Source organism: Grus americana, chromosome 12 (assembly GCF_028858705.1).
Source record: "Grus americana isolate bGruAme1 chromosome 12, bGruAme1.mat, whole genome shotgun sequence".
Classification (NCBI taxonomy): domain Eukaryota; kingdom Metazoa; phylum Chordata; class Aves; order Gruiformes; family Gruidae; genus Grus; species Grus americana.
This window is the reverse complement of record NC_072863.1, coordinates 15,804,554-15,832,410: the sequence shown is the minus strand read 5'-3', so window position 1 is coordinate 15,832,410 and position 27,857 is coordinate 15,804,554. Positions and strand designations below refer to the sequence as shown.

At 45.0% G+C, this 27,857-nt stretch overlaps 1 protein-coding gene across 4 annotated transcripts in view; it reads right to left on the bottom strand.

Moving 5' to 3' along the window:
- Window positions 1-27,253, bottom strand: part of PASD1 (PAS domain containing repressor 1) — a 55,328-nt gene extending 28,075 nt beyond the window's left edge. For 2 of the 4 annotated variants that reach the window (XM_054839705.1, XM_054839708.1), the window contains exons 1-3: window positions 26,963-27,253; window positions 3,141-3,232; window positions 1,621-1,677 (exon numbers count right to left, since the gene is read on the bottom strand). In XM_054839705.1, coding sequence (XP_054695680.1) covers window positions 1,621-1,652 — 32 coding nt within the window. In that variant the 5' untranslated portion in view covers window positions 1,653-1,677; window positions 3,141-3,232; window positions 26,963-27,253. Of the gene's footprint in view, window positions 1-1,620; window positions 1,678-3,140; window positions 3,233-12,744; window positions 12,897-18,745; window positions 18,794-20,399; window positions 20,546-26,962 lie in introns of those variants that run through there. The other 2 variants (XM_054839706.1, XM_054839707.1) reach the window with 2 other exon arrangements.
- Between the last annotated feature and the right edge of the window lie 604 nt (window positions 27,254-27,857).

Sequence of the window (27,857 nt, the reverse complement as noted above, 5' to 3'; positions counted from 1 at the left end):
AGCAGGAGAAGCCCCAGCATCTACACGCTCATGTTTTGCCCACCTTGTTTTTCTGAACTTTTGTTTTGCAGTTAGTACATACACATATAAAGGTCAAAATGCAAAGGGTTCCTTATTCTCTGATTTATACTTGCAAAAGTAGTTTATCAAGAGACAATACTATGCAGAGACAACTTGACTGCAGAATAAAGTCAAACACATGCTCTTGTATCTGGTTTTGAAAACCTGCTGCCATGATATATGAAACTGGGAATGTTAAGGGTCTGGCTGCGTGTCCTGGTTGCGGCTGGGATAGAGTTAATTTTCTTCCTAGTAGCAGGTATAGTGCTGTGGTTTGGATTTCGGATGAGAATAAAGTTGATAACACACTGATGTTTTGGTTATTGCTAGGCAACGTTTACACCAAGTCAAGGATTTTTCAGCTTCTCATACTGCCCTGCCAGCGAGGAGGCTGGGGGTGCACAAGGAGCTGGGAGGGACACGGCCAGGACAGCTGACCCACACTGGCCAAAGGGATATTCCATACCATGTGGCGTCATGCTCCATATATAACTGGGGGGAAGCTAGCCAGGGGTTTAGACTGTGGCTTGGGAACTAGCTGGGCATCGGTGGTCTGTGAGTGGTGAGCACTTGTGCTGTGCATCACTTGTTTTGTATAATTTTATTATTATTATTATCATCATCATCATCTTCCTTTTCTGTCATATTAAACTGTCTTTATTTCAAACCACAAGTTTTATTTTTTTCCCCTGATTCTCTCCCTTATCCCTCTGACAGAGTGGGGAGGGAGCGAACGGGCATTTGGTTGTTTTAGATGCCTCCCAGGTTAAACCACGACACTGTGGAAACCACAAACTAGTTTCCAGCTTGCATTAACACAATTTAAGAATGTTTTATTAGGGTTTTCCCCTCCATTAAAAACAATAAAGGGGAAAGCAAATCCATTCAGTTTCTTCCAAAATGTTCTTTCCAATGCTTATATCTGAGATAACCCTATTTTCATACAACCTCTTCCAGTAGTAATTAATTTTCTTTACAAGTGTATTCATGATGATACATGCTTCCTGTGATCTAGACCGAGTGTGGTATGCAGAAAGCATTTCCATTCATAGTCAAGTTGGCATTTGGAGGTTCTCAGCTCCAGCCATCTCTGATTTGGCACTCGTGTATGATGACTAATTAGAACTGAGCCAAACATTTCTCTGAAGGGAGACAAACTCATAGCTGTGCTAAAGCAGGACCGCTCTCAGCTTCATGGGGAACTCTACCCCAGGTGGGCAGCACTGCATGATGCCAATAAAATCACAGGTCAGGAGTCCTGTATCGAGATAATAAATAGCCTTGGGAAAACATGAGATTCTGAGGGCACAACAACATAATTTAAGGACCACTCAGCTGATTAACCCATCATAGGGGTGGTCAAGCACGGTATGAGAAGCTTGAAAATGGTGACTTAATTATGCTGTTTGTGACCCGCTATACACAGCCTGTGAAGCGCATGGGGGTTTTGCCTCTGACATCAGTAGTCCCAAGGACTTTTTCAAGCACTGGACATCACAGTAGTTACAATTCTCCCCTGGGAGAGCTTCCACGCTCCATGCTCTGTGCATCCCTTCATACCTCTTTGCCCTGTCCTTCTCATCTTCATCCATCAGTTCGTTTACACAACACAGGGCTCTGGAGGAAAAGACAGAAGTACTTAGTGAGACATATTCCCTGATCTTGCTGAGGATGTCAAAATATGGAGCTTACTGGTTTGTGCTTTATGACCTCCTGGATGTTTCAATCTTCCCCGTCTCAAACTCTACTCTTGTTTTGTAGTTTCTTGCTTCTGTCAGCTACTGAGGCTTGAGAAGTGAAACCATCCCAACATACAGCTACAACAAATGTGACTTTAGAGAGAAAGAGCTAAAAGCCAGCAGCCCCTCAGCCTGCCTTTGCATCCCCCTCTACCACAGGATGGGGAACCCTGCCGGAGCACTGAACCCTGCACAGGAATCAGCATCTCCCCCGCAAATGTGAGAGCCAATCTGACTCTGATGTCTGTACCAGGCAGCACCACGCCTGGTCCTGTTTTGGGAAATCAAACGGGTTGCTGGATGATTTCAAGCACTGCAGTGCTTGAAAAGCACCTGAGATTTCTTTCCCAGTGGAAGAGCATAGGAGGAAGAAGAAAACTGCGCTAATCCCCCAAAGGATTAGTATTAGGCAACAGCAGGGTACTGTCAGGACATCTAAGAGATGATATGATAGACAGGTTCATCCAAAGCATCCTGCAGCCAATGACTGTTGCTTGCACTGATGGACTTCCAGCACATCATCTGAGCTGCATCCTACCACTGGGATTCATACCCCGGACTTCAAGTTAAAACTGCCTCACCTGGCACTAACCAGTGAAATGTGAATGTGACCTGGGTTCCCTGGGTTCTATACGTTCCTGCACCAGAGCAGTCATTGTAGGCTGCTGTCTTTACCTTAACTGTTCCTGCAGTTGGCAACAGGTCCCAGTAGGGACACAGTACTCTCAAGCCCCATGAAATGATGGAAAATTCAACACAAGGGTAACTTCTTCACTGGTGACTTGCTTTCTGTGACCCAGATGGGCTAAGTCTGAGGGATGGGGAGCCAGGCAGATGCAGGCAAGCCATCTGCCACCACTCCACGCCACGTCGCCCGGGTCAGCTCTGCTGGGTTGCAGCCCCTCCAGAGACCTCCAAAGAGGAAATCACACCCGTCTCCAGCATCAACACCAATCTGCCTCCACCTTGAGCGAGCATTTTCACTGGCAAAACCCTCCCACCCCGCCCAACACCTAAGGGGCATTTTTTAATGGGCACATCCAAATGTTTTTCCCTGCTTTGAGACTACTCCAAGCTCAAACAACTTGGCCACCAAAGTTACTTATAAAAGTAACACGAAATAAAACCGCTCACAACTGATAGGAAGTCAAAGATGCTGCTCACAGTAAAAGCTACAAAATTTTACCCTTCCTTTCCTGCTCCAGGGCAAGGATCTCCCTCCCTGCAGATGACCTGGGCAGAAAAAACTGCATGATGTATGAAATATGAATGCACTCCATGGGGAGGGAGTGGTTCTAACTGCCTGAGTCATTGCAAGCTACAAGCCAAATTAGAAATTACCTGTTCTATTCCTCAGATTCATCAGTCCAGACTGACGGAGTGGGATTAGCACTTCTTATCACCATGTAAATAGAGACAGAGAAAAAATAATCCTGGAAGGAAAAACAAATCCAGTTAAACCACAGTTGTAGGCAAGACTTAGCCTAGAGAGCAGCAGTCACTTCAAGCTGAAAAAGTCTACCACTGTAAATTAGTAACATGCTCAAGTGAAAGCTCAGCAAAGCCTCCAGGAATGGGAACTGGACCTGGACCTGGACCATGTTCTGGGGCTCCTGGCTCTGTGTGCACCACCTGCTGCCACAGAAGAAGCCTGGGATGGCCAGCTTGACCTCTCATGTCCAAAAAGCCATGTGGCCCAGCAGGGTAGAGGAATGGCCCTACTAGTTTGGGGCCACTGAGGAGCAATTGGAGTCCTTCCAAAGTATGACAGTTTGCTTGGCATGCATGGTATGAAAACCAGCAAGTATGATCCGTAATCCATCTATCCAATCTTGCAACCAAAAACCTCCTTTGAGATGAACATGATCAGCTAAAGTCAGTGCAAGCCACAACCACCACCCGTGGACGGATTTAAGGCCTCCCATTAAGATTTGCTACTGATGGGACACACACGTCTCCTTTTCGTTTGCGATTAAAACGATTACTACTGAAGACCCTGAACTCCTGACTATTCCCACACCACAGTGTTCATCTGTCTGAAACCGTCACTGTTGAAACTTGAGGCTTGAGATGAGCCTCATTCTCAGGAAGGACACAGATGCAACCAGACTGTCCATAACTGACAGTAATATCTTCAACAACAGCCGGTGCTGGGCTTCCAAATTTAACAAGCTTTTAATGCCCTTGAAGTGACCTTCCCACTTTGAGCCCAGGTTCATGGCTGTTTCTCCTCTTATCATTAGTTCCAACATCAGCTCAAGACACTGCAAAAAACTCGCTGCCACTACTAGGGATCACATATTTGTAACCATGGTGAACAAGCAAACATATCCCCACATTTTTGATCATCTAAAGGCCTAGCAAGAGCTTGTTCGTTTCTCCACCTAGTGAAAACACCTCAAAGGGAATGAAACACTGGAAGGTGGCTGAAGAAACACCGCAAGAGACACACGTCAAGCACGCTGGGACGGGGCAGCGGCTGACATTGTGGGACTGCTGCTAAACACCACGAGCAACACAGACCTCGACCAGTGATACAGTGAGAGTGCTTTTTATGGGAGCTTTACGTGAGTAACGTGAGACAACGGGCCAAATTCCTGCTCACTGCAGTCCGTTTGCTCAAAAAAATTGGCTCAGATAGATAAAGCGTGACACAGTCATTGTAAACAGTAATATGGAAGGTACCTGCAAGAGGCTTGAACCTCCTGCACAACAGAAGTACAAGAGTAAGATATAAAATACCGAACGTGTTCCAGCAGTAAGTGAATCAGTACCAAATGCAGTCGGGATGAAGCAATCATTTTCAGCTTGGAACATGAACTTCCAGGGATGCTCTCACACAACTCCTGATATCCTCAGCGAAGCTGTGGCTGAAAACGCCACCTGCCTAGCAAGCTTAAACACGGTGGATCTGCTATGCTTCTGTTCTCTTAGTCGTCATACGGTGGTCAAGTTACAAGCTTTTATTCTAGTTCAAAAGGAGAGTGTGATCTTACTTGTTACCCTATCGAGCTATTATAGAATGCTCATCAGTCAGTGCTGTCTGACCAAAATCATACAGTTGCTTCTCCTCTAGAAGAATGACCCATACAGAAGTTTTGCTAACTTGTAATAATTTTGGAGATACGTAGGTATAAAGAAAATTGTTTCTAAAGCAATGGGTTAAATTATAAAAAATGCTTATAAATACACAAATATCTACCACAATTTTTCAGGAAGCATTTTTTCTGTACGGGCTTAAGTGTGCAAAAATTCAGCCAAACAGAAGGATTCTTCCCAAGCTGTGAATGCAAAGCTTTATGCAGAAACCGTCACGCTGCCTTCCCCTAGGTTGTCTAACAACTGAAAATTCTCGGGAAGCCTGACAGGTTTCCTGCCTTGTACGCACGGTTGTCCTCCCAGCCAGCTTGAGTAGCTCAGTCAACACCAGACTTCGAGGCTCTAACAGAATAAATGGCCAGAAAAGAATTCACGGGCCCAAACACACAGAGAAGCTTTTTGCATGATGCAGCAGGATGGTGAACTACAAAAAGTCTTAGTAGAAGACACCTAAGGACAAAATATTCTTAACCGGATTAAGCACTTCAGGACTACATTTAGCTAAGTGCTTTTTGTCTTGTTATGAGCCAGAGCTAAATATAGTAACCAGAATACTTAAGAATAGTTTCATAAGGGTTGTATACACTCCTCAGCAAGATAAGGCACTTAGCACTACTGACAGCAGTATGTCTGCATGTTAAGAGTATTTTAAATAGCTCCAGATAGAATCTCTTTGACCTTAACTGTATTAACCAGAGGGATCAAAATTTATTTATTGCCTCCTGAAAATCCTCTCCTGCAATACTTGGAGAGGATTCCTGAACTCTATGGGCAGGTAAAGAGAGAGGACACTTGTCCATGCTGCTAGCATCGTTTTTCACCCCACCTACAACAGGTGAGGATCAGCTTTCTCACAGAGAGATGCACATCCATCGTTAATTTTTTTCTTCCCTTGTACAGGGAGTCTCATAAAAACACTCACAGCATTTTAAGGGCAAGTTATATTTCAGACTTTTCAAATATCACAGTATTTGAAGTTGTTTCCAGGGTTACAGAAAGGGTAATGCAGTATGACAGCCTTAACAAGACAAATGGACTTCTCAGACACAGCTAATAGTTAAAGCACTATTCTGTGCTATCTGCAATATTCTGGCACATTTGTTACTGAAGAGAGAATGGGAGAGGGAATTTTTTAAAAATTCTTTGTTTTGCAGAACCGTCTGACTTCAGGAGCTATCTAAAACTGCAAACTTTTGACTAAAGAAAATGTTTATTTATTGGCTTGCTGCAAATCACCAAAATATTAACATTACCTTAGGATAAATCTTAATGGAACATCGCATTAGTAAGAATGTTCCCCTGAAACCAGCAGTTCCTGCGAATGCTTCATTACAGCTTTAATTATTTGGTTATGTCACTGATGGCAAGGCAAAGATCACTCTGTGAGTGTAATGCGCACATTTCTTTGTGATCAGCAACAAATAAAGCTTTCATCAGTCACCTAAAAAGGATCCCTGAACCCAGCTAATTTGATTGCTTTTCCCAGCTATATCAACTGGTCTAATTAAAAATATTCTCTCTGCATAAAAACTTCGTTGTGCTTGCGTTTAACATAAAATTTTGCATTTGAGTAATGTACGGCAGTTAGGGCGTCTTCAAATCTATACTGTAGGAAATATTTTAATTATGGAAATGTGCTGTGCTAATAATTTCCACAGATTTTACATGCAACAAATTCAGCAGAGAGCCCTCAATTACAAGATGCAGCACTTTGTGGCACAATGCGGTCATAAATAAGAGAGTTAATGCATTCTCCAGCAATACGATTTATATGTCAATATGCCAATGTTTCATTCTTCTTGAGGCAACAGGAGGGCATGACTGTGGTTGACAGCTAAACAGCTGATTTAATTTTTAAAAGCCAGAATTTAACCTTTTCAGTAGAGTGCTACTGATTCAATTATAAGATGCTAATGTAAATGACATTTGAAAAACCAAACAGTGCCACTGAATCTTTATGGCTGTTTAGCACAGAAGTGATCACCACCTCCATTCGAGCACCGGAGCACCGAAGCCCTGACGCCGGTCCTGTGCCACCCGTCGCTGAGCTACTCGGGCATTTGCCCGTCACACAGAGCACGGAGCAAAGCCACGGCAGTGGCTCTCACAGCCCTCCACTGTGAAGGTCTTTCTCCTATACTGAGCAGACTTGATGACAAACTTACCCACCTTTGGGACAAATGTTTCTGGACAGGTTTTGTCCCAGCAAGCGGGCAATAACAGCGGTAGGTGCTCTGTACGGCTGCGGCATTACCCTCTGCAGCTCAGCGTGAAAGCACGATGTGGAAATGCAAAGACTAAAACAGATGTGGCAAAGGAGTTGCATCTCTGCATTATTTGACCTGCTTGCTTCATTTTTTTCCTGCTTGCATGTCACCCTCTCCTTTCCTTGCCAAGCCTTGCCTTCTGTTCTTCATTCTTCCCTGCTCTTCCTTCACGTATCCCCTCACCTAACACCCATTGGTTTGCAATTCAGGGAACTGGATCTTTCTTGAATGTGGTTTCTCTCCTTGTTTCTTATGTTGTCTTCCTTCATCTTTCCATTGCTTTTTCTTCTCCATGTTCTTCAGTTTCCTCTTGTCAAAGGGAAAAAGTTATCATGAACTCAGTATTGACAATCAATCTGCCGTTTAACTGTGGGAGCTCTTGGCTCACCTAGGTCTGAAGCATGCATGACGGCCAAATTCCGTTTAGGGGCACTCTGCCTTAGGAATCATGCTGGTGGGGATCAGATGGGTGTCTTCAACACAGTGGGCTCCCACACCACCTTGGTCCAGGAGCACTGGGTCCTGTCCTGCCTGACAGCTCCTAATTCCAGTTTCAGATCCTTTGCCTCTCTGGAGGAACTGGAATCCCCTTCAGTTCAGTGGTGGAGCTGTGCGGCTCCATCCTGTACAGAAACACCACCTTACATCTCCACCGTGGGACGGCTGAGGGAACCAGTCCAGCACAGCTCATCTGTGGCAGCTAGCACACACCTTCACTCTTTGGGGGTGTCAAGGAGGGTGACATGCTGTGACTGTACCTATATTTTCACTCAGCATCTTTGTTTCCTGGAACATGGTGGTGAATTGGTGAGGGAACCAAATATTCTGTCCTCTTTCGTCAATCTGTCAGAAGTGGACTTTTTGTGCCACTATTGTAACTATTGCATCTCAATGTGCTCACTTATCTACAGCATACTCTCCCCTGGTTTATTGAGCTCTAAATTTAGCTTGTTACCTGTGACAGATTTATGACTACATTCATTATAGCAGTAACAGCTTCAGACAGAAGCTAAGAGGTGCCCAAAGAAAATGGATTATACAAAACAATTACACCATAAAAAAGGCTGTATCAGAACACTGTGATTCAGCACAGAAATGAAATGAAAGATACAGGGAGGAACAATGGTGGTGTGTTGGGTTTTTTGTCGTGTTTTTTTTTTTTTAACCAGGATATGCTGTTTTCTGACAAAAGGAAGGTGGAAAAGGATTAAAAACTAACAGGCACTTGAAAAGAAAAGATGATTACTGGAACATTTTGTTCTCTAGGATTTTTGTCAGATCCTAGAGAAAATAGCTGGCCAAGTTTGTTCTGTTCCAGCAAATTACTGAACCTTGCAGGGTAAAGATACAACATTGTAGAATATTATTTAAAATGTCTCCAGGGTTTCTGTAAGAAGAAGGGCATGCATTTAATTAATTATATCAATTTGTCTAATAGCCCCTTAAAATTCTCAAAACATGGCAAAAAGCAGAACTGCTGATTCATAACCCTAAGTAGTACAAAGCTATATTTCTAGTGGCACAAGCAGGGCAGGATAAAAATGCATATGCAAATAATACTTCTTCTGTAGTCTTGGATAAATGCCTGTGTTCGTTTGTAGTCATTCAGTTACTACAGGAAAGGCAGAAGTTTGTCGTAGTATGAAATGATGATATCTAACCTGTAAACAATTCTTTAACATACCCGACCCAGTCAGGCATAGAGCCAAGTAATCCTCAAATAATAACGTAGCTTTCCCTCATGTAGGATGGGAGCAAAGACGGTTGTCCACAGTTAATCCTACAGCAGAAATTGAGATGAGTGTTTTCAAGGGAATATGTCCAAGAGAGGCACACGGAGCTAAAGAGAAGGCAGCAATATTGAAATCTAATAGTCAGAAGTCTTTTGAACAGAATGTTCTCCAAAATTTCCAGCAAATACGAATGCTCTTAAAGCTCTGCTTCTGCTTATGGCTGATCCTGATGGTGCAAATGCATATGTGCGTGGTTGAGTGCATATATAAACACACATATAAACACACATTTTACTTCGGAACAATTTGCAAAAAAATACCGAGAGCAATTTCTACCCAGGAAAGCCGTGGTGACATTCAGGATGACTCCCGCCCCGCTCACCTCCTGATGTTGGAAGTTAAGTAACCGTTCCTGCTGGGTGCTTGCGAAGGGAAGGTGAGCAGAGCTCCCTCTCTCATGCCTCAGGCCACTTTCTATCATCTTCACTTCTCTGGCAGATCACAAAGGATGGGGTGTGTGTGTGGGAAGGTTAACCTAATAAATTTCAGCAATAAAAACAGTGGCTCAAGAAGCTAAAAAACCACCCAAAGCTATTGATTCTGCAGGTTGAACAATACGGACAACATCTGATCATAAACCCACTGCTGAAATTCTGGCTGATTTCAGGGTTTCATTCAGAACAGTTTCAATACTATCAGAGCAAACCAGCTAGGAACGTTTTTCAAAGCAACCAACACCCTCTGCTTACTTGACAGCGTTAGCTTCTGCACCTACTGCAGAACTGGTATAAAGTGGGTGCTGGGCACCCCGACACCTTGTGCTCAGTTTTCAGGGATCACCAGCTGGAGCTTCTCCCTGGGAGGTGCTGTGCCTTACTCCCACCGAGAGGGCATAGCTTGCATCAACTGTATTTATGGCATTAAGTGAGGTCATTGGGTCCTTTTTCGGTTTCGGATTTTGTTTTGGCAGCTATGTAGATACTAGGACAAACACGTCAAAACTGTCTTTTTGGATGTGTTACCCTGAAATGCCTCTCGTAATTCGTCTTCTCTTTACAACAGGTGAAACTCAACCCAAGCAGACAGCTACATGAAGTGTATGTGCCATTAAACAACTTACTTTTATGCCTTACAGTCTCCCTGTGCACAGAATAAATGTAATCATTAGACAACAAAGAAAATCAGCTATCTAATTAAACTAAATACCTTCTCCTCTACTTTTCTCAGCAAGAGAACACCCCCAGCAACTACCAGTTCATTGAAAGAGGCAATAGTAGCATTCATGGCCTTAGCTGTTCTCTTTTTCTCCTCAAACAATACATTTTTTGCTTTGTTTCTCCTTTGCATTTCTCAGTCTTGTATATAAAATGCATTTCAGATGCTTGAGGATGGTACAGATGAGAAGATGAGCACTTGTGCTTTGTGTTTGCTTGTACTGGAGGTCAAAATAATGCAAAAATAAACATAAGGCCTGAGGGCTGCTTGCCTTGCACAGTAAAACCCAGTCTTCAACTGGGTCAGGAGGGGGTCCTAGGTAGTTCCAGGAACACACTTCCAAAGCACTCTGCTCCGGTGAGGAGAAAGACTTGGCGGCGTGTGACTTGGCTTCAAAGTCCAGGTTCACAGGTTGCAGGACCAGCAGATGGTGGGAGCTATTTGTGGACTGGAGGATTTTCTTTCAAACTCGAACTTCTTCTGTCCACAAGCAGTACTTCCCTGGCCATTGCCCTGCAAATGTGTGTCAGCTCACTTCAAAGCCCGATAGCAACCACAGTTGATCTTGGAGTCAGGATGCACCTGTGAAAGTGATGCACACTCCTATCACCCGTGAAAGCAAGAAGAGTCTACCAACACCCTAGCCATTTAACGAAAGGAGCTTGATACTGTCAGGACTCTTCCACAACATGACCAGATGTTTAGCATAGTTGATCCACATCTGCACAGTAGGTCTGCCCCTTTCCGGCATGCACAGACTGACTGTACGTGACACAAATCAGAGCCTCCTGGAAGCACACGGCTTGCTGCACCAACACTGCCCTGTCCTCACTCAATGCTACATCCCTGGATCCCCCCTCCAGGCAAGGGCAACCCAGCTGCTCCTCTGCTGCTGTTGGGCAACAACACGCGGGAAGGCAGATGGATGGGCTGGATGCTGTACAGACAGTCTGCAGACAGACAGCTAGCCTTGGCTCTGTCATTTCTGCACTTCCTTAGATCTGCTTGGTCCTCTACACGGTCTGGGGAACCCTTCGGCTGGTAAAGTGGGAGGTCTTGGAAGTCTGGTTCTTGTTCAGCGTCCTTTGATTTCTGCTGAACAATGTCTACTTTTCTGATGCTTTGGAACCAGTGTGCTGCCATCCTTTCTCTCCTCTAATGCTTTTACATCAGGAAGGCTCGGCACACTCCATAAACACAGTTATCCATCCTTGTTGTAGAAGTGAGGAAACAGGGGCACACATTTTACTTCTGTCTCTTTTTACGAGTGTCCCAGTTTTGGGAAGCTGAATTTGAAGCAGTAGATGCCGTTACAGCCTAGTTTTCAGTAATGCTGAAACCCAGCATAAGCACCAACAAATAATGCACATTTTGGAAAAGCTCGACCTAAATCATTGACCCAAGGTCACACAGCAGAGTTAAGAAGTGAATCCAGATGTCCTGATGATTAGCTCTGTCTACTGGCATTCAGTCAAGTCTTCCCTCCTAAAATAAGCTCCCTGAAGCATATAAGACTACAGACTTAGAACTCCCTTAAATACACAGCACTGGTAAGAACTGATTTTCAAATGAAGGAGGGGGGAAAAAAAAACCAGTTTGTTATTTTTTCCTCAAGTGATCACTGACTGACCAATGAAAGGGCAGCTCAGAGTCATTTGATCTCAAACTTCTTCCTATAAATATAAAAAAGGAAGATTCTTTTCCCTTTTCAAAAAACACGAAGAAAAAATGTTCTGCCTCAGTAATCCTAGACCTGAGTAATTTAATCCGTTCTCTGTTGCAATCTGTTTCCCATGTGTATCACCAGCCTGGAATTTCTGGAACTTAATACATAAGGAAGCTATTAAAAAAAAAAAGGAAATACTACGACAAAAGGATTAGAGATAGGTCTGAGCCAGATTGAAAGTCTGCCTATACCAGAGGAGAATTCAGTTCCTGATCCAGACTTCAACTTCTTGACTTCAGCCCAAATCTCAAACCTAAAGACTGGCAAAATGATGAATTTCTCAGAGCCAACCCACCTCTCACCTCTGGTTCAGAGACAGAAGAAATGGGAAAATAGGTTGAGGAGACCTGCAGTGGTATTGCAGCAGCAGTGGAACAGCACTAGCTGTCTCAACAGTTAAACTGCCCAACAGAACAGAACAGAACAGAACAGAACAGACTTTCAGCTTGAAGGGACCTACGATGATCATCTAGTCCAACTGCTTGACCACTTCAGGACTGACCAAAAGTTAAAGCATTGTCCAAGTGCCTCTTAAACACTGACAGGCTTGAGGCATTGACCACCTCTCTAGGAAGCCTGTTCCAGTGTTTGACCACCCTCTCGCTAAGAAATGCTTCCTAATGCCCAGTCTATGTAAAAGACCTGTGAGAAAATGATAAAGAGCTTTAGTAGTTAAAATTCGAAGTCTCCCATGCAAGCTTACTTAGAGTTTTATCTACTTATCCATTAAATGAATATCAAAGGATTCACTGCAGCTGAGCTAACTGACCTCATTTTACATCTTTGGCTTCACGTGTCCAAGTTCAAGTACAAGAAACTTCTTTACCCTCTTGGTGTGTTTAATTCTGGAGCATTCCAGGTATAACGTGCACATAAGTCAAAAGGAATTTAAACAAAGCCCTTACATTTCAAAATTTGTCTTATCCTCATTTGGCTCCAAGAATTTCAGCTGCTTTCCTTCAATGATCTGCTCACATCTGCTCTCCAGCTGAGCCGTGTTCATGCCCCACTGACCTTACTGCTGCCACCTCTGTAATCTTGCAGCTGAGAATAACCAGCAACGCACCCAGCCCCTGTAAGCGTCAAGAGCCTTTCAAGAAAGAGGAGGGAGAAAAGAATCAGCCTTTATATAACAGGGAAAAGAAGGATTTCAGAGAAAAAAAACATTGTTTGACTAAGGTGAGTAATGGCAGCCGCATGCCTGAAGCGCCCTGGCCCAGCTCCCTTGGGCAATGGGAACCCGAGGCGTCAGCACCTTGCAGGATTATACTCTACAACGGCAGCTGGCAGATATTTTTCTAATAGAGAGCGCAGCAGCATTGTTCACACTCATTTGATTCTATGTGCTGCTGTTCCTATTCAAACTCGGCTAATCCGATCAAGTTATTTCTTGGCCTGTGCCTTAAAGCTGAGTAAGTAAACACCTTTCGTAAGGTCTGAGCCCACTTGTTTCAAGTGTATGATTAAGGGCTAGACTTGAGCCTTATTGTGAGAAAACTCATCTCATTACTCAGAATTTCCCAAATCACTCACGGTTGTCTCGAAGTGGCACTTTTCCATCCAGTGTTTTACTTCCTGCATTACAAATATATAACATGGTTGCAAAGGGTCCTGAGCATCGAATACACATTTGTGTTTCAGCTGCCCTAAAGAACAGCTCTTTGAGCTGAGAATAGCTCATAATGGCACCAGTTAGACACTATGATGCAAAATATTTTCTGTGGCTACCAGACCTTCTCCACAGATGTCTCTTCTTGTTTACTCTGACGGAGACAGATGATAAATATAGTCAGCAAATGCATTTTGGACAAAGTCACGCTCATTTGTAGTATTTGCATTAAGGAACACTAGAAAACTTACGCACCAGAAAAGATGTTGATCCATGTGTAATTCCATCGCAGTTACACCAAGGATGGATTTGAACTACTGAAGCTTGCAAATTTTTTTCAAGAATTGCTGCCACTTATGTTACTGGTATCGTTAATAATACAACCGGTTTTCTTTCCTTCTTTAAAACACTCACCCCCACGCTTCTCTTTCTCTTCTCTGAGGCACTTTTAACTTCACATCCAATATTCTCTTTTGCACTATCTTGCCCACATCACTTCTCAACTAGCTCCTCAAAAGATGGTTATTTGTTTTGAAAGCTTCAGGAATAAAAGAATATTTAAACAATTAACTGCAACCATATTCATCATTCTGCTTGGTACCACCGATATGCACTAGAAATATAATGAGAAAGCAAAACTTTCCTTCAGAAAGAAGAAAAGAGAAGATAAACATCCACAGATCTCTCTCTCTCTTATTACTTTGTTATCTTTTTTAGACTGCAAATATGTCAGTCACTGGAACACTTTCATACTAGGACATTATTGTTACACGCATTATGCACAAAGACCCAAGGCCTCATTCTGTCATGGATAAGATATTCACACACATCCTTTTTTTTTTCCCCCCTTGCAGTTTATTTGCATGGCTGGCTGGATAATCAGCCATAATAACAAAATGTGACTCAGCATGACTGAATGTCCACTTCGCTTTGGGTCTTCTCTTGGAGGTTTGGTTTTTTTGGTTGGGGTTTTTTTTTTTTAACTATTTAAGATCGGAAAAGATGCGTCCCTCCCAGATAACGTTCATGTAAAAAAGATTTGAGTAAATGCAGAGACTCAGGGGAAAGAGAACAGATCAAACAGCAAGGTTTCTGCTGCCATGTGCTCAGAGAGGCTGTGGTCTCTTTAGCCGCTCCGCAGAGCGCACGGTCCCTCGTCCCCTGCTGCAGCACAGACAGGCGGGGGTTTCTCACCGACGGCAGAGACGGAGAGCTGGTCATGTCCCACAAGGATGGGAATCCCTGAAATATGGGTTTTTCTGGACATCTAAGAGCTGCCTATGGATTACGATGGCACGAGCATGCAGAACATATTTTAAAATACGCTAATATTTTAAATTATGCTTTATTTCACATCTGCAATGGTCCAGTACTAAGAATCCTCGTAGTATGAGTCAAAATCAAGACTCCAATACAACCAGTAAATTAAATGCATGGGTCCGTGTCTCTCGAAGGATAACTCTACCAAGTTAATGGCAGCAGCGATGGACACTGCCATCCTGCTGAGCAATCCTGGCTGCATGGATGTGGCTGACAAGGACAGCGGATCTGTACCTACAGATATCTGTGGTCCCTGGTTTTCAAGGAAGAGACCAGTTGAAAAGGCTGCAGTGTGAGATCGCATCTCACCTGGGGCGCAGTGAAAAGAGCGTTGAAGAGCTTGGCCCTTCCTTTAGCCAGGTCCATTGGTACGTGTCTCTTTTTTTAACCATCTGTGTAATTCTTCGGTGAAAACAGTGGGGTTTATTTGTGCTTTCCAGAATTAGGATAAACATGAATTTATTACCTAGGGCTTTCCTGTCCACAGCACCTTAAACCATATATCCATAAACTAACAATGTCCATACCGTATTTAACACCACAAAATCAGGCTGGCCGAGAAAACACACATTAAAACCAGCTGATGGAAAGAATCATACTGTCATGTACATGCATAAAAACCATGTGAGTAAAAAGAGAATTCGTTTCTGTGATAACCTGACTATGCAATACCACCAAGGCCAGCCAGATCCCTGACAAACATCTACGCAGTAGCATGAAGCCAGCAGCAGAAGTTAAAAATGCCCATGACCTTTAGCTGGCAGTCCTGGTTTCCTCAGAATTTCACACCATGTTCGAGAGGCAAATATCATCTGTACTCCCAACCTCCTTCTTTCATGCACTGCTTTTGTGCATGTCTCCTAAAAATCACAAGCAAACTATACAATATTTTAGCCAAACCTCAAGCAGGGAAAATATTTAATTATGCAGAGAGAAATGCTAACGTCCTCCATCCTTTTCTTCCTCTCATCAGCCCTTCTGCAAAAGATCAATAGTAAAATTCCTATCATCTAATTCACTGAAATTAGTATTACACCCATCCTGATTTAACATTAAAGCTTCTTCCAATTTAAATCAGTTTTGTTTTCAACAAGTGAGAAGTGCAAAACAAGAAATTAAATCCGCATCCTTAATTATTGCTTATGTATCGCCAATGCTTCAAAGACTCAGCAGAGTTATTGCGTAGCAATTGCACGTCAGGGGCACGGAGCACCTAGGCCTGGCCTAACTCCCAGCCGAGGACTACGCTCACCGCCAAAGCTTGACATCGGGTGGGCAGGGGCAAAACCGAGGCCGAGGATGGACGTTTTGGTGCTCAGGCTGCCACCATCCTACTGAAGCCAAAATTAATTCCTGTGCCATGATCATGTCCCACTGGCAAAATCTGCAGCTTTGTGCTCATTCTGCGGATAAATGCTGCACGTTGTAAACCAGGATGAAACCGGCAGTGCTTATTAGGGTTAAGCACGTTTGGATCTCTTCAAAGTGAGCCCCTGGTTATGATCAGTGCTGTCACAAAAAGTAATCCGAAGTACCTAAGCTGCTTTCTTCTACGCTAAAGTTTAAATGAATAAGAAATCAAGTACAGTACCACAAAATGCTTCTCTTCAGCCTCAGAAGCTTGTTTACCATTGCCGTAGTAGCTGAATTGCTGAATGAAATATTTACAACTATTCATGCAATCAAACTCATTTTCCTTAGGAAATAACTGATTAGGTATCTCACATCTGTTCCTAACAATGATTTAAGCCTATGCTGATCCATATCTAGACCTGACATGAATGTTAATGCTTTAGAAACAGTCATCCTTAATAGGAGGGTGACAACAGGCTCTCCGGGTCTGGTGGCGATTGACTGCAGTTGGGAAGTCTCTACAGGTGAAGGATGACACAATCGGCCCACAACTTTCTCTAACCTAGGGCTTAGGAAGCCTGGCAGGAGATAGAAGTTGGAGCAGAGCTTGACGCGGAATTATCTTGAGAATTATCTTCCTATCCCTGTCAAAAGTTTTTAATATCTCACAGATGTTTGCTTCCTCTACGCGGAGCAGCAATCCTGCTCCGCCAGACTCCAGCATTGCATGTCATCCTTCCAGCAACGTTTCCCCATCAGGGCTCTTGGATTGAAGTTGCTGCAAGTGTTGCAAGGTTGGGAGGAAAATCAGCTGCTAGTAAAGCTGATTGAGAGGATTCCCTAATAGAGCATGATGTTCATGTCAGAAAAGACACAAAAATAAACTCCACATTTTTTCTCAAAAAATAACTGGTTTATGGTAAACAGTCAATGCCAATGCACTGTAGAAACAGAGAGAGAAATCTAATGTTTAATTAATCTGATTTAATTCATCCAGCAATCCTCTTTTCCACGAGAAAACTTATCACAAGAACTTACAAAAAAAGCAGGAAAAAGTATTTATCGCAAGGGCTCCAAACTCCGTACTCTTCATTTCTGCGCAGCACCAGGAAGAAATCTTTGTCCCTCTCAGGTCAACTGCAGAGCTCTGCAACGTTGTGTCAAAGATGCCAATGGCAAAAAGAGATGATCTGTATCACTGCTCCTTCTGGTAAGGAGCATCCATTGAGATAACAGCGCATCCTAAGTTCTGGCAGGAGCAACTAGGTCAGAAGAAAACTTTTGGCAACACCTCTAATCACTACAAATTTTACTTCAAGGTCAAGGAACCAAATAAAAACAACTTAAGAAAATGAACATTTGCCTGCAAAGGACCTTATAGAGCTGTAAATCAAATATAAGCAAAGTCTATATAAGTGTCTGAACAGTAATCTCTGGAACAGTCAGGAATGCCTCATAAAAGTAGATTTCAAACACAATCCAAAGAAGATTAAACTGACAATTCATCTCTCTTAGGACTTCTATACATCATAAATAGGCATTATGCCTTCTATGTAAAGCAGCTCGTTATCTGATTTATTCACTCATATCTCTTCCTATTCAAACAATTCAAACTGGACTATATTAGAAAAATCCCAGAATAGTTTCCTTGGCACTGCAGCTTTTGAAATAAGATGATGATTTATATTTATAAAATTTTACTTACCGTGCAATCAAATTCATGTTAATATAATACACTATCTCTAAGGACAATTTTTAAGAAAGATGCTATTCCAGCTGGATCACTTATTAATATTCATATGCTTTCCTTCAAAAAAAAATCAAAACACAGAAGTTGTTCTTCTTTGCCTTAGTCTTTTTTCCATCCCTCAAGCAAAAACAGAGATTCTGCTCTAGTCACAACAGCCTACGACCAATGAACAAATCAGTCTAACACTCTAGATCTTGATAGTTCTACTAGTTGCCTTTTTGACTACGAATATATCCAAGATAAGGAATTCAGCTCCAGATTCAGAACATGTGCCCTGGATGAGACGAAGTTCTGATTCAGCCTCGTTTCTTGTTTCTAAACGGTTTAGTGGCAATTTTAGTCCATTGCATTTATTCTTCTCCCATTTTAGGCAATGGATCTTTGCCCTTTCCAGACAGTATACCAGGACTACTGCAGAATCACATACACTCTCCTGCCAGGAATACTGCAGAATCATATATGCTCTCCTACTCTAATAACCTTCTTCTGGGACCCTCTCCTTCCAAACTCTTAATTATTTCCAGAAAGTAGAAAAACGGAGTTGTAGACAATTTTCCAACATAACAAACTTTTCAGCAAGGGTTCCTGAGTTGTGCAAACTTCCCCAAATAATGGACTTCTGCTCCGGGTCTGGTGAGACATAGATACCAGGAGGTCTTGCAGTTGAAGAGCCAGGTCCCAAGAGATGTGAAGACGCCCCAGATAAGAAAGTGATTCAGCTTCACAGAAGCCCATGCTCCAGCAGAATGAGCAATGAGAATTGTCTGTCCCAGGACTGGCACCCAAGGGCCAAGGTACACTCCCTCCGCATCACTGCTGCCATGTGGGAGGCTAACCCCAGAGCTTATGATGGAAAGAAAATAAAGTAACTCACTTTTTCTATGTTGACACATTGTCTCCACTAATGACAAGGCTCAGCCCTCTGCAATGAGCAAGATTAAATAGAAAATGTGGGTGTTAAGATTAGCGCAAAGAGTTTGTTTTATTAATACTTCCTACTGCGCCCCTTCCATTAAAAGCCTGCCCCAAAATGAAGCAATTCCAATTATTCTATTTGAGAGAAAAAAGCAAACTGTTGATACTCATCTTTAATATATTCATCAGTAACGGAGTCAACCAAAGTCCCGCCTTTTTGTCACACATGACTCACTTAACACACACACTTAATACATCACTTAATAAAATTTGATTTGAAACAGTTTGTTCAGAGTGAATATTTTTAATTTACTGTAAATCGTGCCAGTGTACATTGCACTCCGAGACAGGACAAACAGGTTTACGGCCAAACTTCCTCAGCAAGGGGTGTAACCCTCCCCAGCTATTACAGCCTCTCTAATTGCTGCGTTTGCTGTGACAAGCCAACAGTGGACCAAACACACAGCATCCTCCTCTGTACATAAAAACATATTTGCAGTTTGTGCAGCAGAGCCTTAAACAGCCTAAGCCCAAGGGCTGGCTCCCAGGGACATCTATTTTTCTCTTCGGCTGATACTCTGGGAGAGGTCCTCACTGCACAGAAGTTGCTGGAAGTTCAACCTTCGCCTTCACCAGGACCAGGGGTTCATCTCATCCCCTTCAGATAAAGCCTCTGCATTTGCTTGAAAAATCTTCCTATAACGCTGCCATGTCTACGCAAAATAATTAATGGCAATGGGAGCTATTATCAGCTCATCTATCGTTCATTTATTTCTCAAAAAAGGGTTTACTTAGCATGTTGCTTATGGTCAAAACTTTATTGTCCCGAAGCAACGTGCCACATTGTGCTGTGAGTTAAAACAAGATTAAAGTAGGCTCAGCCCAGAAGAGAACAAACAAGCCTTATTAATTTCTCTTAAGCATGTGTGCATGCGTGTGTTTGTGGGCTGAACAGATGAAGCAAGAGAGGAGATCAGCATTTTTATGGATGTGATTCCTGCCATTGCTACATACCCAAAAACCTTGCCTAAGCTTGAGCAGTTTGTAAACAACGATAAACACACCTACAAATATCTTTGCATTTATCTATTAGTCAATCAATTAATCAATCCGCCTACAGCTGGCATTCAACAAAGCACCTCACACTGACTTATAGATCAGCTGTAGGTGAGAGGGAACGCTAATCGTGGGGACACAGAGGCCCAGCGTAAGTGTCTGCTGAGCTGCGAGTGCCGTCGGGAAGAGGGATGCCTACATCCCTGCCCAGCGCCAGGGGGCAACTGCAGGTACAACACAGCCACGGCCGAGCCCAGGTACTCGGTGTAAAACTCCACACATTTCTATTCCGTGCAGCAGGTCCCTGAGAAGCAGCCCTGGAGGACTGAGGTCCCAGAAGCTGATGGAGGGTGCCGTGCAGGGTGGCATAGCCCTGCTCACCGTGTAGAGCAGTGGTGCGGGGAAGACCAAGCCCTTTGCTCTCCCTGTCTGCTCCCTGGGTATTAGGGACCTGGTGGGAGGGTGACATAGTTGTCCCCAGTTCATCTGCTCTACAAAAGGCAGATAGCACTAGTGTTCAAGGCAGTTGTTAGCCAGTGTCACCTCTTCAATCATACCCAGAACACGTGTATCACGAGCAAACCATCCTATGCTCATCTTCCACCACCATCAACAGGAGGCCATTTCCAACTGCTCACGTGCGCGCTTGTGTGTGTAACAGTCCTCCCAAGTTAGAGCTCCAAGGTCTTGCTCTGTCTTCCTCCTTTGTAAGGAAAGATACATTTTACAGTGTTCTCTGTGACAATGTTTAGCGAGCCTCTTGGTTACCATAGTGTTATGCACTAAAGAAATGTCGACAAATTAATCAATTATACAGTTGTGTTTGCCTAAGAATACAAGTCACAGTCAGATGATTCAATGCACTTCAACAGCTCCGTAGAGCTTGGTTAACACACTTCCTCTTCTACCATCTCAATATTATCCTCATCTGCACTGTCATTTTTCCATATTTCAATTTCTCTTTACAGGCAGCTTATCAGGTATGTGATCTCTGCTTCAGGCTAAATCAGGCTGTTTTCCTTCTTGCTTGCCTGCTTGCCTTCTGCTGTTTTTTTTCTTTCCTTCTCTCTTTCTTGTAATAAGATGCACATTATACATTCAACTTACCTATAACAAAACTGTGTTTTTAAAATTACTAATGCATCGCTAATGGTCAGCAATCACTTCTTTCTTCTAAAGGTTATCCTGCACAATTGACAGAATTTTGCTCCAATCAGTACCAGAGCAGAGCTGAGAGAGCTCTGCAACTTATTTAAGTAGAGCTTTGCAACTTATTTCATGAATATCAGGCAGAAAGGGAACGGTGGGGACACCAATCCCAGCACTCCAGACTCGGAAAACAATGCTATTAATGGCTACTTCACAACATCTCTTCAACCTGGTTACTGGTAACACAACCAGAAGGAAAAATGCCTCTCTGGCCCAAAATCTGACGAACAGGTTAAACCAGGGAGCATGCCAGAAAAAACTGCAGGCAATTGTGCCTGTCTAATGCTACAAGGAGTCTCCGCACTGCACACTTTCAATGTCTAGTGCTTGATTGGAAGGCAAATACAGGCAAAAGAAGATTCAAATCTGCAGCAACAGGGAAAATTCATTCTTGCCTTGGCTCCCAAGACAACAGCAGAAGCCTTGATGCATGGGGTTAATAGTGCAAGCAAAACCAGGTCCATTCTCCTTTCAACCTTACATTAAACATACCACTATACTGGAGACCAAAGGACTAACTCTGCAAACTTAATTTCCTATCTCCAGGAACCCTCTAATTTAATTGTATAATCTCTTTCATAAGATTATCAAGATCTATCTCAAAACTACCCTAATTGAAAGACTATTACACAACTTCAATCCTCAGGTAGCTAGAAGCTTTCTTCTAATTTCCTATCCAAATTTATTCATGACCAACTTAGACAATTTGATCTTGTGCAGATGCTATCTTTTGACTTAGTTTTTCTGCTTTCTTGCTATTTAGTCCCAACTGTGCGTAAAAAGATGTACTGTAACCTGTCCCTTCATTTGTTCAACTGGCCAGAGCTAAACAAATTACACTCCATAGAACAGACTATCCATTTGTGTAACCACATCTCTAGCCCTCCTACTGTTGTAATTTAACATTTTCTTGACTGGGGTTTCCAGAGCTACGCAAAATCCCAATGGGCTACTCCATGAGCAACGGAAAGGTCTTGTACTGACGCTCTGTATGATGATTTGTACAATGATAATATCACACTTCCCTGAAACTCTCATATTATTTTCCATTGATATCCAAGGATGTCATTGGTCTCCTTCACAGCTGTATCTCACTGCTTGCTCGCAGGTGTCTTCTGACCAGCCAGTGCATCCACATCTCTCCCTTCTGTCACGGAGAGCTGACGAGCTCCTGCTTCACACTGGAAATTCTTGTTACTGGTCTCCACGCTTAAAACTTTGCATGACTCTGCACTCACTACTATTAAATGTCATTCTATTTCTATCACTCCGATCAACAAAGTCATCTAAATGCCTTTCATATGATAACCTGATCCTCCTCCGTATTGACAATACCTCCCAACTTTGTGTCATCCCGCACAGCTCCTGGGCACGCACCCAGACCCTACCCACAGCTCAGAGTGGCTCCATTCAACAGGCACAAGCTGGGTCCCAAGGGAGCAACAGCACTAATCTCTCCCCACACTGATGACTTTCTTTGACCACCTCTCTCCATTCAGACAACTTTACTTGCATGCAACTGTTGTATCTTTTCCTTAGCCAGCTCCTTGTCCACCTTTCAGTTCTTCTACTGAACCACCATCTTCATTTTAAGCAACAATGTCCTGTGGGGCATGGTATCAAACGCTTGGCTTTAGATAAATGACATTCCTGCCTTACCCCACCTAAATAATCTGTTATACAAAAAAGATGTTAGATTAGTCTAGCACAATCCATCTTTGATAAAATCTTGTTGTAATTTAGCCCGCTTCCTCATTATTTCCCTGTCTAATTATTCTTTCCTGCAAAATACATCATGAGACACTGTACTATTGCATTCAAACCAGCAGACCTATAGTTCCCCACGTTGCTTTTTTTATTTTTTGACTGTATAGGGACTCTGTGTACAGGACACAAATGTTTCCCCTCTTCTGCAGCTGAAGAGCCATGGGAGAGTCTTGCGGAAAGCCGCGCAAGCCTTGTGCCACTGCTTTCAGTATGCCAGGACTGGGATTATTGGCACTTCTTCATTTGACTCACTAAGATACTTAACTTTTGCTTGTTTTGTTGGGTTTTTTTTTAACTCTTCTATGAATAGTTTTCAGTCTCCTGCAGATTTGTTAGTAATTACACTCTGTTCCAGATTCTACAGAAGGTTCTGCTTTCATGAGAAAGTTGTGTCATTATTTAGAGACATCAGTTCTCCTTTCACTTTAGGCATGGATAATTTCAGTTCTGTGTAAATTGACTAAGTGCAGGTTTTGGTTGAACCCAAATAAGTTCATTTGAACCAAAATAAGAATGTCCTTACGTGAGGTCACATCAGGTTAATCAAATCACTTTAAAAACAGACTTAAACTAAATTGGTGTAATCTCCCCATGTAGACAAGGCCAAAGCCAATAATGGAATATGAAGTAGGTCAAAGTCTCTCATTAATTGTACACACTTCTGCGGTTTGACTGAATCTGGTGCTTCTGAGGCCAAGCAGATGTGCAGCCAGCAAGCCCAGCTGTGTACAGAACGCTTGTCGAGGCCTCACCATCACCCCAACTTCACGTAAAACTGGGGCACCAAAAGTAGCACAGAAATAAGGAAAAAAGAGAAATCAGAGCCACGAAGGTGATCAGAGGGCCGGAGCACCTCTCCTATGAGGACAGGCTGAGAGAGTTGGGCTTGTTCAGCCTGGAGAAGTGAAGGCTCCGGGGAGATCTTACAGCACCTTCCAGCACCTGAAGGGGCCTACAGGAAAGCTGGAGAGGGGCTGTTTATCAGGGAGTGTAGTGACAGGACAAGGGGTAATGGCTTTAAACTACAAGACAGTAGATTTAGATTAGATATTAGGAGGAAATTCTTCCTGTGAAGGTGGTGAGGCACTGGCACAGGTTGCCCAGAGAAACTGTGGCTGCCCCATCCCTGGAAGTGTTCAAGGCCAGGTTGGATGGGGCTTTGGGCAACGTGGTCTAGCGGAGGGTGTCCCTGCCCATGGCAGGGGGTTGGAACTAGATGATCTTTGAGGTCCCTTCCAACCCAAACCATTCTATGGTTCTATGACTCTAAATGGCCTCAGCCTGGGCAGCAGAACAGGACAGACACAGCAGAGCTGCAGCCAGATGAGCCCAGGCAGCTGTGGCTGTGCCGATGGCCACAGATCCCACTGCAGTGGGACGACGAGGGGCACATCGAGCACAGCGTGGCCTTAAGTGAACAAAGGTTTGCGTGAAAGAAGAGCATCATCCCGGTTGTAACAAATACATACAGGTTTTGTACCTGTCTGACTTCCTTAATAGAGATTTGGAACTGAAGTGATACAGAGGTGTATCATTTTAATAACACCAGCAAAGACTGGTCTCTACTATTTTGAGTTTTTATAGGTCTTACTGTTTTGGTTAAAGCTGTATTATTCCACTAGAATCCATAACTGTTCCAGTACTGGATTCAGTGGTTCTGGTATAGGCACATAGCTTATTCCTCCAGTCTCAAAGGAATAAGCTATGTTGGCATCAAAACCTTTGTATCATTACGCGTGAATCTTGAGAGGTTGCGTAATTTAGGGCAAAACAATGCAACTTCTGTGCACAGACAAGCCCTAGCTCCAAACTGTAAAAACATCCTACCAATTTTTTGATACTACTAAAGAGCAGAAGTTGAATTCGACATCAGTATCTCTGAAATGCAATGCTGCTTCCAACACCATGAGACTTTAATTATGAACTACTCATTTGCTAATTTTAATCTTTAACCCTGAGCTATTTTTGACTGCTTGATGTGTGTCTTAAACCAGTGAAATCACTTCATATAGACATAGTCTGAGCAGCTGAAAACCAGGAACCATCACATACCTTACTGCCAAATTTCACTGAAGTTTGTAGTTTATCTAAAAAATTTCAAACCAGTTTTACTTTTACCTCTAGATCAAACAGCTCTAATCCACAGCTCTGAATGAACAGAATAAATGAACAGTAAGCAACCACTCCTAAAGTCATTTGCATTTTTCCTATTACATCTTCCAGAAAAATTCTAAAGATCCAGTAGTAAACATGTTTAGCCCAGGAGATACAAATGCCTCCCTTCCACACAAACTTCCACTTTTGGCTTAACTCCTGAGCATCTTCTCCTCGCTAGTGCTTGCTGCATTTGTCAGAACTTTGTCATCCACAGAGCCCCGAGTGCTGTCGTTACAGCGCATCAGTGCACAGGGTGCTCTGTTCCTCCGCGACGCATCGCTGGCACGCTGGTTTACTCTGATTAGCGCGTTACGAGAAAATTAATCTTTTTTTAAATACAGTTTCTAGAAAAAACAAAAATCCAAATGCACTTTTCTGAGTGGATAACTATGGTGAGGCATCGCAGCCTAGGAAGTTTATAAAAATTACACAAATTCCCAACCAAACCAGCACACGTTGTAGTATGTTCAGTACAAGGGGTTCTCACTGCGTACTCCTGAAATTATCTGCTGCTTCAAACAACATTCATAGGAACTACGAGGACTGTAAAGCTTACGGATCAAAAACGCGAAGAGCTGCCTCTTTAAGGCAAGTTCCCATTTCCAGAGCAAGGGATTAGCGATCCAGCAAAATAAGAACAGGGGAGCACCATCATTCTGCCTAAAGATGAAGCGACTCCTGACATTTTCCCATCTATACACCAGACCGTCTTGTCCCATTAGTGAAATCAGCACTGCCGCTTTCACTGCACACGATAAAATAAACCTAGGCTAATAAATAACCCTGCCTTTCCAGGTTATACTGCACCTTCACAGTGGGTAGAGCATGGGGCATTTTAACAGCTTTGATTTCAGGTACATTATCTCCAGGGCTATTCCCCTGCTGAGGAAGACAACTTCCTTCAGGGACCAGTGCTAATTGGCACTTAGGTGCCGGTTCTGCCCCCAAAAAGGGACTGCCGTGCTGGACTTCTCCAAAATCCACTTCGGAGGGACCTGCTCCGCGGATGGCTCAGGGACCTCCTGCCTTTGGGGACTGTGGCATTTTACAAAGGACAAGTGCTCTCTGAAGTGCGTATGACACCTCATTTATGAATCACACAGGGCTCAGCTTTGAAGTGTGCTTCCAGCGCAAGCTACCCAGAGCAATCAGTTTGCAATTTCTGCCATTAAGGACCAAGGCTTGGAGTTATCATTCACAAATCCACAGCTCAGACGTATGAGGGACTTTCAAAGCCTTCATAATTCCCCGCTTATAATGTAAACAGTCTTTAAAATCAAATGACACAAGAACCCTGGTGGGAGGAGTAACTTTTCAACCTGGATTTTAGATGCTATCTTTAGGCACAAGACTCAGTTCGGAGGTTTTGCCCCACCGTGTTTTCAGACAAACGCAATCCCAGAACGACAGAACTTCAAAGACAGAACGTTTTAACCTCCAGAAAATCGGTTTCCTCCCACCCCAACACCCCGCACCTCTCAGCTGTGCTCAGTCCCGGGGCTGTTCCCGAGCCGGTGGGCAACGCGGAGTCCGCGGGCACCTGCGGGGCCGGGGCGGGGCAGCGGGTCCCCGGCCGTCAGGATGCCGCCGCCGCGCTCCAGCATCCCCGCCCGGGAGCTGCGGCTGCCGCACCCGGAGACCCCTCCCCGCCTCCCCTCTACAGCGAAGGGGCTGCGGGTCCCGTGCCCGTCCTGCCGACACACGGATTTAGGGTTTGTTTTGCGGGGAAATCAGAGGAATTAAGTTGCGGCTGTAGAATTTTCCTCTCCAAAACTTAATCGGGACCGTCCTGGAGGTGTCGGACGAGGGCAGGGCGAAGCGTTGGGTGCCGCGCACCCGGCGCTGCAGCGGGGGCTCCTCCCGGGGCACGCCGCTGCCCGCCCCCGCCGCACCCCGCGGGCCGCGAGTGAGGGGACCCCCCCTCCCGCACCCCCACACACCGCGAGGGTCCGCGGCACCGGCGGCCCCGCCGCAGGGGCGTACGTACCGTCTAGGAGGATGCGTGTCCCGGAGCCGCTCTCAGTGCCATGCCCAGCCCCGGCGCGGTGCCCCCCCGGCGCCAGGGGTTACCGCCCGCCCCGGGGTCCCGCTGCCCGGAGGAGACATGGCATGAGCACGGGCAGGGGGCAGCGCGGGCGCGGCGGGGGGGGGGGAGGTGGGGAGGTGTCGGTGTGCGTGTGGGTGGGCGCAAGGTGGGCGCGGGCTGCCGGCGAGCCGCGGCGGGACTTGTGGAACTCGCCTCTTGCGGCGGCCGGTTGTGTAACGCGGCGGCGGGCTGAGCCCGTCCTCCCGGCACTGCACAGGCGCGCTCCTCCCCCCCTCCCCGCTGCCACCGGCAGCCGCGGGCCGGCGGCAACCCGCCGCGCGCGCCGAGCGCGGGCCCGCCCGCGTCGCCCCCCCCCCCCCCCCCCCCCGCGTGGCGCGCGCCCCGGCAGAACGCGGGCAGCGCGGGGACGGAGAACGCGCGGAGGGCGGGGAGACCGCGGGCGGATTGCACGCGCGCAGAAGGCGCGCAGCACGGGCGCAGAAGGCGCGGCAGCCGCGGGCACGGCGCCCGGAGACCGGGCAGGGCCGGGGCAGGGCAGGGCAGGGCAGGTCGCGCGGGGAGCGGCGGTGCCGTCCGGCGGGAGGAGCCGGCGGAAAGTAGGTCACCGCCGGGGCTCCGCGCGGCACCGGCAGCGAGCCGCGGGGCGCGGGGCTGGGCTCGCCCGCGGAGCCCTGGCCGGCACCGGCCGCTTCGCCCCTCCCTGGTTCCCGCCGGGCGCTCTGCGGAGGGGAGCGAGGCTCGGCCCGGGCCGCTCCCGCTGCCCCCTCGCGCGGGCTGCCCGGGCCGGGTCCCACCACCTTTCTGCCTTCGCCACGGGGCGTTCGGCACCAGTTCC